The 16,339-nt window shown below is 41.0% G+C and overlaps 1 protein-coding gene across 4 annotated transcripts in view; it reads right to left on the bottom strand.

The window, feature by feature from the left end:
* Positions 1 to 14,993, bottom strand: part of reln (reelin) — an 80,795-nt gene extending 65,802 nt beyond the window's left edge. For 3 of the 4 annotated variants that reach the window (XM_044035784.1, XM_044035785.1, XM_044035786.1), the window contains exon 1: positions 14,467 to 14,992. In XM_044035784.1, coding sequence (XP_043891719.1) covers positions 14,467 to 14,719 — 253 coding nt within the window. In that variant the 5' untranslated portion in view covers positions 14,720 to 14,992. Of the gene's footprint in view, positions 1 to 14,466 lie in introns of all 4 variants that reach the window. The other variant, XM_044035783.1, reaches the window with a different exon arrangement.
* Positions 14,994 to 16,339: the final 1,346 nt, after the last annotated feature.

Genomic DNA, 16,339 nt, shown 5'->3' with positions numbered 1-16,339 from the left:
AACACTGCCAAATTTTATCAGCACATACAGTGTGTACAAGAAGCCGTATTGTGGGAAAGAGATATTTTGGTTGGCAACAGACGTATTATCATATTCAATCCATGTTGTGCAGTACGCCTCTTGCACCGCAATACCCACAGTGCACAGGGGGAAAAAAACCTTCTCATTCAAACAAACAATTATCACGTTCATTTTGTGTATCTGTATCTTGTGTGTTTTTGTTTTTTTTGCTTATCAGACTATCTGCTCAACAAATCCAATCCAGTGTGTGGTGAGACACGTTATCAGTGTTTACATTATGTTGTATTGATCCAAGGCCATGGCGTGATGCAGTATTTAATGGAATAATGGACTGGGTTTGACGCACTAAGTTGGACTGGGATTCACAACCCTCGGCACACACAATACACTACACTACTACATTTTTACATTTCTACTGACCTGCAGCAACAAGGTCACACAGACTCCATTACTCTCCACAGACACATGCATGTAAACTACACAAACACATGCTCCTACACACATTTTTTTCTATCTTCACTCTGCTATTTTTTTTTCTTTAACCACGGCTTTCACCTTCCTTTCAGTCTCTCTTGTTCAGCCTTACTCGCATTTGAGAAACCATGGTTGAAAATGCTCTCTCCATACTCCATCTACTCCCCTTTCATGCATGTTCTGCTCCTTACTGCAGTGAAGCTGCACACTATTTTAAGCAGAGGTTGGGAAGAGAAAGAATTGAGAAGAAAAAAAGCTAGGGGCACAAGGTTACAACAGAAAAGGGAAAAAAAAAAATAAACAAGAAAGAGGCACAGAAGGATGGAGAGAAGAGTAGTAGTGGAGTGGCCCATAGAGAGCAGAGCTACCTGATCAATACAAATGCAAGATTTGAATTATTTAGACATGCCTCTAACACGCCTCTCTCACTGGCCTGCGAATGCATCAGACAGATGAGCTAATTAGATGAGATCCAATCACCTGTGGGGGTACTTCACACCAACACACACACACACACACCAACACACACGCACACACACAGATCTAAAGGAAGAGACTGGCAGCCTTTGATGGTAGCCTTTAACATTCTGGTCCACACTTCATTTCTGACTACTGTTCACTTGGCCGAGGGGGATGAGGCAGGAATGGAGGTGAACTTTATTACCAACACTCTCATTCACATATTATCAAATTCTCCATGTGTGCTTGGAACACTGTTGCACTGTGTGTGCACACAGGTATTGCCTATTTCTTGCAAACATCTAGACTTAAATTTCGAGATTTCCTTGTCATTAGGTTTAAAAGAAACCGATTAACTACAAAACGTAAGATGTATTTGCAACAAATAAAATACATTGTGTAACTTATATTAATAAAATAATTTCAAACAAATGTATAATTTACTTTTATGGAAATTCAGTATGTAATAGTATTTGTTTTTATTTTGAATGTCCATATAGTTTGGTGGTAGTAGACTATGACAAATGCAACTTTTGCCCGGCATTAATAAAATTTAGACCTCTTCGTAATTTGAATGGCACCTCTGGCAAACCAATGCATGATTGTCCATTAAAACATCAAGTTTTTCCACAACAAATCGTCATCCAGCAAGTTCAACAAGAAAAACTGCACTGTACATTGTACCCTGTAGTTCTGCCGTTTAGCAATAATGTCTTAGCAAAATATGTAACAGTTGCCACTGTGACTTTCCAGAGTTCCAAAATCTTTTCTGTATTTTTAAAATGTTTTGCTGTTTGATAATCCTTGATGCACAGATGCAGACTGGACTTCCTGAAACTTCACCAAAGATCAAGTCTTACAAAATGCTTATTACACTGTATGCAGATCACACGTACCCACATATAACCACACATACCTGAACACAGCACACAGCATATCCCTTTGCCCTAAGCCAGCATGTAATATTAATGATGTGATGTGGTTTGCCTCATTACATACACACAGCCGTGCTCCTACTCAACTATTGATGGGCCAGGGGTTTTCTTCACTTCGGTGTGGATCCACCGAAGGCATCGAAGAAGAACACACCACACATTACACCAAAACAGAATACTGGCTTTGCTGACAAGTCTCTAGATCATATGCAGGATATAAGACTGATTAATAAATATCACATTAATCTCTTTTGAAATCTATCTCTATGTTCAATACATTTGCCATCTCATGTGCTAAATATTATGTTCCTTTGTATCTCACATATTCCCAGTTTACTTGTGTTGAGTTAATATTTCAGCTTTCCCCTTATTCTCAAGAAGAGCAGCACTGAATTAGCTCCTGGTATCTCCTGAGTGCATCTTGATTGCCAGGACAAAAACATATTGAAGGAAGACTGAGAACATACATATGTGTATATCTATATCAATATCTATATATATAGATATACACATATGTACAGTATCTTCAAAGTCTTCAGGTACTATTCCTTTCTAAACATCCAGAGAGCTGCTAATGTTGGAAAACCTAAACTAGTGTGAATGGCTTACTGTAAGCTTGTTGAGTAATCATGAGTATAGTATTTGAAAAATAGGGCCCAGTGGCATCCTAAAAGCCACGTTAATGTCTCCTTATGGATACTGCGCTGTAGTTGGCACTTGGTGGCATGAGCTCATTCTTACAGAACAGCATAGTGTGGGATGAGGTTGGAGTCGGACAGGAAAAAGAGAAGACCTGATTTATGCTGCAGCTTAGTGTGCTTGCAATGAAGTCTCCATGTGGTTGGCATGGCCTGAACAGCTTCTTTCTGCTCTTTGTGTACAAACATACCCACAGGACTTCACCACGCCTACATTCGTAAGATTTACTCCCTGTTTTCAGAAAAACATATGAAAAGTACTTAAGACTGGAAAGACATGCAATCGGAGGTTCTGGCAATATTTGGTTGCTCTCAGGTGCTTCTACTCTAGATGGAAAGAGATACATTGTCCATCTGTAATGCACTATAATCACAGAAAAAGGTATCAATGGTAAAATAAGATACATATAGTAATCTGTCATGAAAAGGAAATACTATAACAGAACATTTTATCAATGAATCTCAGTGAATCAGGAGGGCACCCTGTTTGTTTCCAAATGGATTTAGGTTTTCCTGGCAACAACCTCGACAAAGATAACAAACCATCTGACCCATGTCCCACTGGCAAACACATATGTACCTCAGAGAGGACCAGGATATAGAGGTCTGACCATGGGGAAGCAATAGTTCCATCTGTTTCTGCAGTCATGCCAGTGTCGGGTGTCAATTCACTCCGAGCTCCCTGAAATGGTTCAAACTGTCAGTCACTAGCATGACACCAAAATGGATGGGTCCCTATGTCTTCTGATGAGAAAAGAAAAGGCCAGTCCTTTGGATTGACAAGTTCATGAAACTACAGAGAAACCACATCACATAAATACAAACACTTCTCTTCGGTTTCAGAAGATGGTGTGGGAAGTGTGGTTCTGCACATGTGTCATGCAGTGATCAAGTCAGGTCTTAGAGGCATCATTCCATTGCGTAACCTTCTGGCACCATCCTGGCCTGCTGGCACTGCCATCTGCTGCTGTGAAACACTAGATCATAGACAACCTATCAGCCACCGAGTCTCTATATGTCTGCGTAACTACAACATCTCCAACAAATTCTTCATGAAATCAATTGATCTCCTGAGACCACATTATTGGTCATTTAAAGACTACTGACTGAGTTTATAATGTGCAACTTGTTAGGGTTCTTGGTATGCATTGTTTTGATGAGTTCCTACTCTGTTTGACAAGGAGGTAAGCTGAAGCCTTCCTGCCTGCCTCACTTGGCTTCAGCCATGGAGAAAAACAGGAGTGAAGAGGCAGTTCTATCACACAGGCATCCTGTTCCTCACACATAATCTGCTGCACAATCACACTTCATTGTGCTGCTTTTATATGATACAGTGTATTTGTGTCCATTTACATTCATACGAGCCTGTGTGTCACATGCTTGAACAGAAGTAAGCACAGGTGTACATACTCCACCAAAAGCCTAATTTTAAATGCCCTTTAGTCTCTTTCAGAGTAGTTTCATTTGCATATCATTTTCCAATAATACTATTGTGCATACAATGTGCTTTACATCGCTTGTAGTCTTAATGGTGCGATAAAGGCTTGACATTTGACTGCACACACACCCCTGAGAGAAGGCATCTCCACTACCCAAAAGGGCAAAATCAGTCTTGACAGAACATTTTTTCGTAGTTTTTCATAAAACACTGCATGTTCAAAAGAAGCATATCACAATGTGACAACTCAAAGGCTTTTCCCTTTACCTGAGATTGCCTTTGATAGAGAATCATGTTTCTGGGCTTTCAACATTATTCATAGGTTCACTGGGCCTCAAAGAGCATGCAGATCCCATCTCAGTACTGATCTCTAAATGCATTTTGATTAGCTACAGTTCTGTTTATTGGATTTTGTCTTCACTCTTCATCTTCTTAGAGAAATACTGACAGGATCAAAGTAGACAAGATAAGAATGCACCACATGTGTTAGTAGCAAAGGAAAGCTTAATATAAATAATCACTGACCAAAAGCATCAGGCAAAATTTATAATAAAAAAAAAATATCTAAATGAAGTTGACATTATTAAATATAAGATACATGATTGATGGTTACTGTATGGGTTACATTGTAATGGGTTTCAGGAACACCATGATTCTTTCCCTCTGCCACCTGGTGACTGCCGTGACCAGAGTAGTCTTAATGATTAACACCATGTGCTCATCCATGTGTGCAAACAGTTAACAGTTTAAGCCAGTGAGATACGTGTAGCATTATAACAGTCACATTGAACATGCTAATGCATCATTCTACAAGGCAGTCATCAACCAAGTAATATAACGTCAACTACCACAAGTTACCAAGAACCAATTGTTCAAAAAAAGAGATGAAGTCACAGCGAGAGCAGAGAAGCCAAATGTACAGCATAGGAGCATAAGCAGCTTGATTACCCTGTCCACATTTACTGGGGTCAAACTAGAGAGCTCTTCAGTTACTGGTGACACATACACCCCTCCTTACATTGAAGGAGATAATGGACCAATCATGGACAATCACAAGTGCCTTTATGAAATTATTTTCAACAGAGATTAAGTAGCTTTGAAAGCAAATACATTTTTCACATTGAACTCAAATCTTAAATATATATTCAGGTTTTCTATGTATATACACAGTATATTATTTCTGAATAACCATCCCTGTTTTTCAGGCTCACAGAAGTTAATGAGATGACAGAGAATAAGTGAGTGAGTTAACACCAGGTGCACCTGCCCTCATCTAAGCCATCCTCGTGGGCTGACACAAGTTGCAGATCTTATCACAGTATCAACCTGGACTTTGAACAGTTTGAAAAAGACCTGAGGCTCACTTGCATTGTTATCAGTGTAGTGTAGTGCACGATATTGGACTTCATGCCGATACCAGATATGCCAATATTGGCATATGCTTGGGCCAATAACCAATACCAATATACCAATGGCAGTTGCTGGTCTTTGAAATAGTATAAAAATATAATAATATAAGTGTTTTCATTGTCGTTTATGTACAAATGAAAATAGACCGATATTTTCCAATATCGATATTGTGCATCCCTGGTGTAGTGCATATTACAAAACACATGCATGAATTTTCAACAGGTTTTTACATCCCAATGCATATGAGGGATGTCATGCTTTCTATTTAAAACTCAAATACATGTATTTATATGGATGTGGGGACAAAGCTTGAGATTTGTTGTGACCTGTTTGAATTAAAATATTTGAAGCATATTGCATCGTTCTTATGCAAAATAATAATAAAATGTACAACAGCAGAGTCATTAAAAACAAGTGGTGCAATAGCAACTAAATTAAATTTGAATTGTGCAACAGTATGAATTTGTTCAAATTGTTGAAAGCTGAAGTACTTAAACTGGTGCACATGCATATGTGTACACAGGAGAACACAGATGTCCGGGTTTATATCTCCAGCCTTTTTAACTGACACAAACTTTATAGTTAATTACGTTACATAAAATACAATATGCCCAACAAAAAACAATGCCTTTTGGAATCAAAACAAATAAATTGATGTAATATAGAACTCCTTTAAAGATAAATATTTTTGCACACAGATGGAGTTGAACTGTTATTCAGCTCATAAAATCCACTTTAGTTCTCAGTTTTAAAGCAATCCTAGAGTTTGGCAAATTCTTCAGAGAGCACAAAGACACCCTGGGAGCTGGAGAGGAAGGCAGGATACTGTGCCTCACTATTTTGTTCTCCACTCCCTGGTCTTTCTTGGCGTTAAAATGAGAGGTTATAGCCAACTAAGTGAAAAAATACTGACATTAGTCAAAGACTGACATGCCTCCTAAGGTTTTGTGTATGAGTGTTTGGGTGGAAAGAGAGTAGGGCAGTGGGGTGGAGGGGGCTGCATATAACAGAGGGGAAAGATTGATTTCTAATTAACAAGCTTGTTGCAGTAATAAAATGGTCTCTACTGGCAGTTGATCAATGGGGAGCATTTCACTTGACATCTAGTCTTAATCAGACTATCTTAGCTTGGCAAGAAATACACTCATTGCTGAAATTAATTTTGTCATGCTCATTCTACCCCCCCATTTCACCTCTTATTGTCTTAATCCCATACCTTTGCTTTACTTTATAGCTGCAACCATTCAGTGACTTTATTACTATTATCATTCTTTCTACTGTCATAATTTATGGTGCCTTTCCACAGTTCTATCATCACTCAGCTTTACTCGGCTCTACTCGGTTTGGGTACCAGGCACGTCATTCTGTAGTGTGTAGTTAAGTGGTCCACTTGATTGACATTTGGCAAAGCTAAATTCATAGCCCTAAGCACGGTCATGACACACTAGCCCACTGGGCGCTCCTTAGTTTGTCTAATATGAACTCAGGATTTCAAGGAGGAAATTATTATCGATACGTGAAATGCAAAGGTAAGGTCACATCACAGCTGATAAACCAAGAAATCCAGATGGATTATCATTGTCATTTGTGACACCTTTGGTATAATCTCTGTGGATTTTCTAATCCTTTGTCAGAGCTCAGTGATACACCTATGGGGGCTTGAGGTACAAGGTTTTATTTGCAGGATTTCACAACAGAGCATCAGGGACCCTGTAAACACCAAACCCGTCAACCATGCTGTCACTTTCCACAGGAATATGTGTGAACTTGTGCATTTGCATGGGTGTGTGTAATCTGTCTCTGCCAGCCTGTTGTGTCTCTCTGGGCAGAGTGGGTCTCGCTGTTCGAAAGAAGATGGTGCTGAATGGGGGTTGATGGGGATGGAGCTAATCCGCCTGTGCCACGTGCTGTATGCTCAGCATCCAGCCAGTTGCACCAAACCATCTCTTCTGTAGTGGATCCATTAGAGTGCTACAAGGCCTTCTGAATGCTATCAGCACAGACGACACACTGGCCCCCAAGCAGGGATTACAGCTCTCTCAATGAAGCTGCCAGTAGGAGAATCCAAAGCACGAGAAGAGGGAGGAGGTTCACAATCCTCCGACAGGACCTCCATTCTCTCGAAGGAAGAGCCCATTGGCAAAACTGACACACCAATCAACGGCGGCTGGGAAACCACCCCAAAAGAACAACACGTTCAGCAGAAAGGATAGGGAGGAGGAAAGAAAGATTTTAAAAGGATCCATCAGTATTCAAAATCCGGCTTAGAGCCACGTGGTACTCGTTAAAGACAATGAACAGTGGCTCTTTGTTATGAGGTAGATTGTGATAAGAACACTGAGTTTGCATAGATATACTTAACTCTAAATATCAAATGCAGTGCTGGTTTTTTGAATTTTAATTTTTGAAAATTAAAAGAAAAAAAAAATTATGTTTACAACCTGTTTGTGCTTCAAAAGTAGACATCAAAGAAGCACATACAGTGAGGGGTGCAGCATGTCAATAAAATAACTATTCATATAAACTGTGTAGGGTGCATCCCTTGTGTTTTCTTTTGGAAAACTTAGGCAACAAATACAGTGGATTTCAAATTCATCCTCGCCCTCAGGGTCTAGAGTGTGCTGTGTGGGCTTGGTGAACTGGTGCTCTGTTTTTCCACTATGATTTACCATAGAGACTGATGTATGTACACTTCATACTTCATCTTCAGTCACAACAGAAATGAGAGCAAGTAACAGCAAGAACACAAGCAAATCATTTTTCACTGCAGGCAAGGAAAAACTCATAACGTCACTATATTTTTTGCTTGGTTTACATGTTGCTAAAGTTGTGCTTGGGGTTGTACCTCTAAAATTTAAACCTCCGCACGCAAAACCCTTGTGAAGCTCCTAAAAGTGGTTGGTCTGCCCTGAAGTGTATTTTCACCCATGTGTGAATGGTGACGTCATGGACGTGACAGTAAAAAAACAAGTGGGGAGAGGAAAAACATACACCATAACCATAAGTGTTAATATTATGGCGGTAACTACTTTGCATCTTTTACTTCAGTCTCTCTTTAAATCAATTGTTTAAAAATGAAATAAATAATATTAAGAACTGTCCCAAGTTATAAAAAAGTAAGAATCACTACAAACATTTTGGCCATGATAATGGATGGAGGATAAATGTGTGTTGCAGCGTTGTGCCGCAATTTGTGCATCAAAATACAGCAGACAAATAATTACACCAGGGAGTTGACCTGTGGGAATGGGATATAAGGCATTTGGAGTCAAACATCTGCACCCCCAAGCTTGCATTATCAACAGAGAGGCACTTCATATCAGGCAAACCCACAACAGGCAAGCACACACTCCAACATTGTGAAAATATAAATGCCCACTCGTCTACCAACTCAGAAAACATACTGAAAACACTACTCATGTTTGCTTGTTACGAGCATTTTTGTTTTGGCTGGAAAATTAACTCATAGCTACTTGCCACTTCTCCAGAAAAGGCTGGCACAGACACACAACTCCTGCCTGGCAGAGATCCACTCACTGCCTTCATATTTAGCTCTTTCTACCACACCTAATTCCATTCTGCCATCATCTGGCACCAACCTGGCAAAGGCTTACAATGTCACTGTTATTCGAAGCGATTCACTGTGCTCCGATGCAGGAAATCAATTTTCCATAAATGTAGCATATACGTGGCATCTGGCCCATCTCAACTATCATGTCCTCAAATTCTCTAGAGCTCTCCGTGGCTCGCTGAGGCTTCATGGGGAAATACAATTGTAAAGACAGAAGATATGTCTGTCACTGACACTTTGTCATAGGTTTCAAGGGTGATTTATAATAGCTGAAACATGTTCCGATAACATCAACTTGACACGGCCATTTAGCACCTGAAAAGAGAAAAATACCCACCCCTATACAAGTTATCATTTCATGTTCTGTTGTAACATTGACACAAATAATTGTAATAGCCCGCTGATCAGAACATTTGTGTTTAGCAAGTGGAACATCTGACATGTGTTCATGTGATGATGGATCACCTACTAACAACTGAGTGCTGTTTGCATGGCCAAGCATGCATGTGTGACAAAGGAAAGACTCCCAATGAATCTCCATTCTCATTTCTCGCCCATCTGGTCCCTTATATAAAGGAAACTGGCATATATCAGTGAATACAATGCTCTTTAAAATGGTTCATCATTCAATGACCACAAAGACAGAACATCCAAACACACCCAGCAAGCCGTCACAAACAGTAATACACTTGACACACTTCCCTCCACTCAGTGAAATGACCTATTCAGACAAAGCAGCGGGAGACCGAGAGGCTGAAGAGCTGGAAAGCTAATGAATGCATGGATTTGGACCATTTGAAAGTGTGAGTGCTATCGGCATGTTGCATTTCCTTTACTCATAAAAGAGTCCTATTAAACCATTAGCCCCTAGCCCCCTCTACTCACCTTTCCTCTCCTTTCAGTGCCTCTGCTCTCCTAAACAGGCCATCTCATTAAAAAGTAGGCCAGTCTTTTGATGGTTCACTGACCGATGCTTGCTGCTCCGTAAGAAATACTTAAATGTGTTCTTTCCTTTTAAAATCGACAAATGTAAAACACTACAGCTGGAACAGAGACATACAGTAGTAGTAGTAGTACGGGACTGTTGGAAAGGAAGAGAAGGGACAACAGCCAAAACTAATCACTGTAACAGACCTCCAAGCAATGGAGGACTTACAAGAGATGGTCAGAGGTCAGAAAGCAGACCTGAAGAGGTTAAGTGGTGCAGAAGGTGATGATGACATCTAATGGGCTGCATAAATCACAGTAGATTGATGCAATAATGGCATTCAAGCTTAAGACAAAGATGACTCTCAGCACCTTTTGTGAAGACTTTAAGATGAGCCATGTGTTAACGTGACATCTGGCTGTGGCTTTACTGATATGACCTGGTGTTTGATCAGTTAATATCAGCTTTTTTCCAGCTTTACTGGGACTTCGAGTCTTTGACCTTCACTTCCAACATTACGGACTTCAGTTGCACACTCACAGATCAACTCCCACAACTAACAACTAACCAACTTTACATTATAGATAATAGAATGTTTCCCCTTGCAAGACACAAGCTGCTGACACAACACACTATGTCTGATCTATGGGTGAACTTGATGGCATTTTGTGAAGATGAATTTATCTCCAAGTTGCCATTTAGAATTTCACTTTGTGGCAATGTCCAAATCTCCTTGAAATGTTAATTGTTTCTAACGCATCCTAATTTATAATAATTTGCACATGAAAAGATCCATGGTGCAGGGAATGCTGTAGAGACTATCGGCAGATGAGCAATGGCCATTTCAGCCAGTACTGTCAAACTAGTTCTGTAAGCAGCTGTCTTGTTCTACCCTCTGTCACTTTTCCTTCCACCTCTGTTTCGCCTTCTGTTTTTCTATTGTGGCAGACACACTGCTGACTCCCATTGAGCATTGCTTCATTTTCAATACTGCAGAGGAACAATGAATGTGGTGACAGGGACAGCTACGCTTCCAACCTGAACCTGCATGCATCAGCAGGGACTTGAGTGAATGGCTCATTCATTGACATCAATAACTCTGTACATGGAAGCATTAACAAAAACCTTTACAAAACTTACATTGTGTGCAAATGCACAAGCTTTTTCATACAACATTGTAATTGACACAAGACAAAACAGTGTGCTCTATCCAAACATGTGCTGTGCTTGAAATCACTGGCATGATAAACACAACCTTGGCTTTCATTAAAAGGGTAAAGCATTAACACAAAAATGGAATGAAATTGACGAGCACAAACTGTAGAAATTCTATGACATTCAGAGCTATTCAGTCAATCTCTCTGGCCCATTTCTGCTTATGCACCTCCATTTTGTCAGCTATTCTCCAATGACTTGCAGAGGACACAGACACTACACTGCTATTTCATTCCCTCACCAATGTTTTCCATTGTGCTTTCTAATCGGACTGCATAACACAGAGGAATGGTGTCCCCTCTACTCATGATTTGAATCCAGTGCTTACGGGAAAGGCCATATTTTCTGATACTAAAACAGTCTGTTTAGAGGAATTTAGCCTCTTCCTGTTCTCGCACTGCTGTGTCACCATCCCCTCTTGAGCCCTGTTGTTCATCTGTGAGACTGAACATGCAGGGTTTCCAGTGCAGGAGGACAAAAAAAAAGAGTCAGGAACGAAAAACAGCAATTTGATTAACTGGTAGAAACAGGGTTCTGGCTTGGGTTGTCTGATGTTACTTCCTAAATAAACATGTGGTTGCTGTATAGAGAATATATCGCATTTCCAGAGCAGTGTTAAAAGAGGTCAGACACAAAATGAATAGAGAAATGCTTAGACATTATCACAATAAAGAACTGCCTCCAGAGTTTAGCAAAAGTGGTTCAAATGGGTCATTTGATTTTTTTTAGAGGACAGGCTCAAATCCCATAGTGACCTTGCATCTTTCCGTTTCTCTCCTCTGAAAGATAAGGCTGTATGTGGGCAGTATGTCAGTGACACTTGTTTTCCATTTGTCTTGTACAAGATTTGACCCTAGAGTCTGAATGCAGCCACACTAAACTCCACAAACCTTTTCATTTCTCCCCTCTCTATTTTTCGCAGCAGTTCAGCCTATCACTACAGGATTTCTGTTTTCATTTAGTCCACTATGACCCTGCCAGTACACCCACCCTCTCAACGATTTCAAACAGCAGTGACACAATCTCTCTTGGTCACTTCATTCTCATAGCTAAACACAGTAATCACAACTACAAAACACAGGGCACAGTGTGCTGCCCACACATGACCGTGTGATTCAAAAGCAACAGAGGAGTGAGAGGCAGTGAGGTCAGGTCAGAAACCCAATTACTGAGCGATAAACTGGTCACTCACACACACACACACATGCTCAGTACCAAATGCTGAGGTGGTTCTCTGAGACACTTATCTCCCATCTCTTTTATAAGAGGTCATTTTGCCTCTCTTATTTTTCAATCTTCTACTCCCTCAAGTTAAAACATTAGTCTTCTTCTTGTTTTCTTCAGTTTTCTTTTCTACAGCCCTTCAACCCCACCACTAGTATCTCTAATGCTCTCGCCCACCATTTCCAAATGCAGCACATTCAGCGGTTTGATCACACATTGCTTTTAGAAGATTAAAATGAACGTAATCCAAAACTATAGCCCTGCAGGCACATAGAAAAGCAATGAGAGAAAAAAAACAACTGACCAATTAAAATAAACATTCTGAAAAACAAAAGTTAATTTGTAGAATATTTTACCAGAATATCTAATATGCCGTTTTCCCTTTTTTTTTTTTTATCTTTCTCTCACATTATTTTTACCAAAGCCGGCAGATGGAGATACAGCTACATCCAAGTCTGTTGCCCTCAAACCACACCATTCTGTCAAAATGAGCAGGGTAGGGGCCGTCGTACAGACTTGTAAGCATGGATGTAACCAGTAAATGGTGAGAGGAAGAGAGAGGCGGAAAGGATGCAAACTGTCCACACAAGGACAGCCATGTTTCACTTTTTCACTTGCCATTTATCCCCAATAAAGTCAAAGAAATTCAACAATGAGCTGCAATCATGTGCCACAACAGAGGATGGGAAAAAAGTGAGCAGCTTGGAACAATGTAATTTTTTTTTCCGTGCAAACCCTGCTGCTGGTATCTTATCAGCTCAATCCTCTCATCATCATTTAAATCTCCCCCTACTCCATCCGATCCCAGCCATAGCCCTATTTAAATCTCTCCCTCCTCCCAGTCCACCACATTTCTAATGCTAATTATTTAAACCTCTCTTAGTGCTCTATCCCTCCCATCCACCAGCTAGTTATTCAAATCTCTCTGTACAAGCCCAGCCCTTGTTAAAAGGTTCTTGGCTGAAGGGTTGATCTGGACTGTTTTTTAGACAGAGGATAATACTGACTCTTCCACACTTCTTCCCGCTCTCATGGCCTTCTCATTTTTCTCGATACAATTTAACTGCCTGCACATGTCCTCTTTTGCAATCACTGGCCATGATAATGGGATGTAGTTGTTGACGTCACAAGACTGGTGTTATTAGTAAGACAACAAAAACTGGGTTAAGGACATATATGGGCTATGTACACAACATGTGTGTATTTAGTGAACTCCATGTAATCAGTAATATATATAAATTGTATATATGTTCAACTTTTTGAGCTCGCTACATGGGAATGTGACCTCAGTGGGTCTGTGATGGTCTGTACGGGTCACTGTCCCCAGTGTCATCTGAGTGGCGAGAGTGAGTGACTGAGCAATGGTGACACAGTTTAAGAAGTCAGAGGGGATCTTTTTTCCAAGACCAGGTGCCAGCACATCAGTGCGGGGAAAAAGGGTTAGGGTTAGATAATCTTCACTTCTGTTTACACTCAAAGTGTGATTTACCGATCTTCATTTCTATCAGTCTGAGAATCTTGTTCTATGGTGCTCTGTTTGTCCATTCGCACTTGCAGTTTTCTCACTCTCATTCAGTTGGAGGGATCTCACTGTTAGTCCTGTGGCGAAGCCACCTACGCACAGGATCACAGCTCAGTAAAACACCAAAGCTGCTCACAGCACTGAACAGGAGTCCCACTCAGCATCACTACTTATTAGTTACATAAACGCTGGTTTCCTACAACAACTACCCCACACAAACTGCACAACCCCTCCACAGCAGTGTATTATGTGTGAAACTAAATAAGAAGAAGAATTCTTGCATTGGGTTAATATCTTTGGTACAATGTATAATATGCATAATAGCACATTTTGCATGATTTAGTGATCAACAACATTTACAATTTCAAAAGGAAGTGGTTTCACAAAAGCAGAGCTTTTTTAAAAAAAAGTTAACTTGTATTTTCACAGCCAGTGAAAATTAAAAACCAACCAATTTAAAATACTTTTCTTATTTTACTCATTATAATTGAAAATACAAATGCTGAAACAATAGAGCAAATGCTCCCATGTATGCTGTTAAAAAAGTGGACATCATAGGGGGTGTGCTCACCTTGGTACTCCTGTCCAGGAGTGTAAGCAGTAGGGCTGCCCACAATTTGAAGGGTGAGGAGCACCTCTCCCGCACCTTCTGCCACCCCAGCGCCCTCCAGTTCACCGTGGTGGGTGCACAGGAAGAAGAAGGGGTTGAAACGGGGGTAGAAGCTTGCTGGGGGTGCCCCGAAATCCATACTGCTGCTCCCCAAGACTAGGACCAGCAGGGCACAGCCTAAGGCAGCCCCGAGAGAGGCCCGCACCATGGCCATCTGCCCCCACCCGGCGAGGGACTAAGGAGTGGATGTAGGTGAAGTGGTGAGGAGAGTAATGAGTGGGAGCAAGGAAGGTAGAGTTCCAGCGGACAGCCCTTGGAGTCCACAGATGAGTTGAAAGTCCAAAAGTGCGTGAGAGTTTGTGTGCGTCTGTCTATTTTTATGTGTGAAATTTATGAGTGTAAGTGAGGAAAAACTGAAACTGATCTGTTCTTCTGCTCCTTCTCCCTGTCCTACCTTCACTCTCGGGGAGTTCAGAGCTTTGCCTCTGCTGTCCTGCTCTGGTGTTTAAATACCTCACCCCTCCCTCTGTTTCCATCTCTCCTCCCACCCTCCCTCCTTCCCTCTCTCTGTCTGTCTTTCGCTCTAGCACCAGCTCCACGCATGCTGTATACACTCTATGAGACGGCCTCCCTCTCTCTCATCCAGCTCTTCTCTCCTCCCTCTTCTCTCTGCCTGTCTATCACTCTGCCTTTTTTCCTAGATTTCATCCTCCGTCTCTCTTTTTCTCACTAAACAACTATGTTATTCCATATTGCACTCTTGTATCTCTCTCTCCAGAGACCTTGGGTGTCTTATCTCTGTGCATCTATTAGTCACTTCATCCCTAACCAGCACTCTGACAGATCCCTTTCACTCTCCTCTCTTTCCTTTGTCTTTCTGCCCATCCACCAGACTGTCTCCTCCTCTACCACCCACTATCACACCTCCTTTCTCCCTCCCTCTACGGATCTTCTCTTCCTGCTGCTCTCCCCCTTAGACCCCCTCCCCTCTTTCACTGATCTCCCTCTTTTTCCAATCCTGTACCTCCAAGTCTCTCCTCTTGTCTTCGGCAGCACTCACATTTGTTTTTCTTCTTCTCTTCTGGTGCTTTTTCAATGGTTTTCCATTGGAATCTCCATTTCCACCGGATCATCCAACTTTTTTCCACATGTCACAGCATTGTGCACCACACTCCGCTCTAGATTAATTCACTACTACACTAAAGACAGCACTCAAAATACCAGCTCTCCCCATGAGTCCTTGCTCACCAAAAATGATGGATAAGTATTTCTCTAATACACACACCCCATCTTACGAGCTCATTTTACATCCAGTCTCTCAGCAGATTTTATGGATACAAAAAGATTTAAAAAAGATTTTCCAAGTGTATCACAAATACCCTAATGTTCTCACTGGTTATACAATACCTTTCATGGTACAAGGCCAAAGAGAAAAACTGCATTAAATTATCACAGTAAAGGGAGGAACTTGCTGTTAACACCACTGAGTATCTCTTCTGGTCTCTTTAGCTGCCTGCTGGGTTTGTGTGGTTAAGTGCCTATTACAGATACAAACACTCCCAAGCAGCAAGCTGCACTCACTCTCTCTCACACACACACACGCACACAGTCAGCTGCATCATGTCCAAGCAGCCTGAGTGACCCACAGCAGGAGCACACAGCCAGGCCATCATGGCCAGAATGCTTTCACAACCTGTAGTTGTGTTCACACATACAATGCATATACTGCATCTTGGCATATTTCTTGAGTGTCTTCACTTTGATGTGAAGAAAGATTTATATTTGACTCAAGTGAGCTCCCGGGCCAGTTGTAGTCAATGTGTTTATCCACATA

Source organism: Solea senegalensis, linkage group LG10 (assembly GCF_019176455.1).
Source record: "Solea senegalensis isolate Sse05_10M linkage group LG10, IFAPA_SoseM_1, whole genome shotgun sequence".
Classification (NCBI taxonomy): Eukaryota; Metazoa; Chordata; class Actinopteri; order Pleuronectiformes; family Soleidae; genus Solea; species Solea senegalensis.
This window is presented reverse-complemented; position numbering and strand designations above follow the sequence as displayed.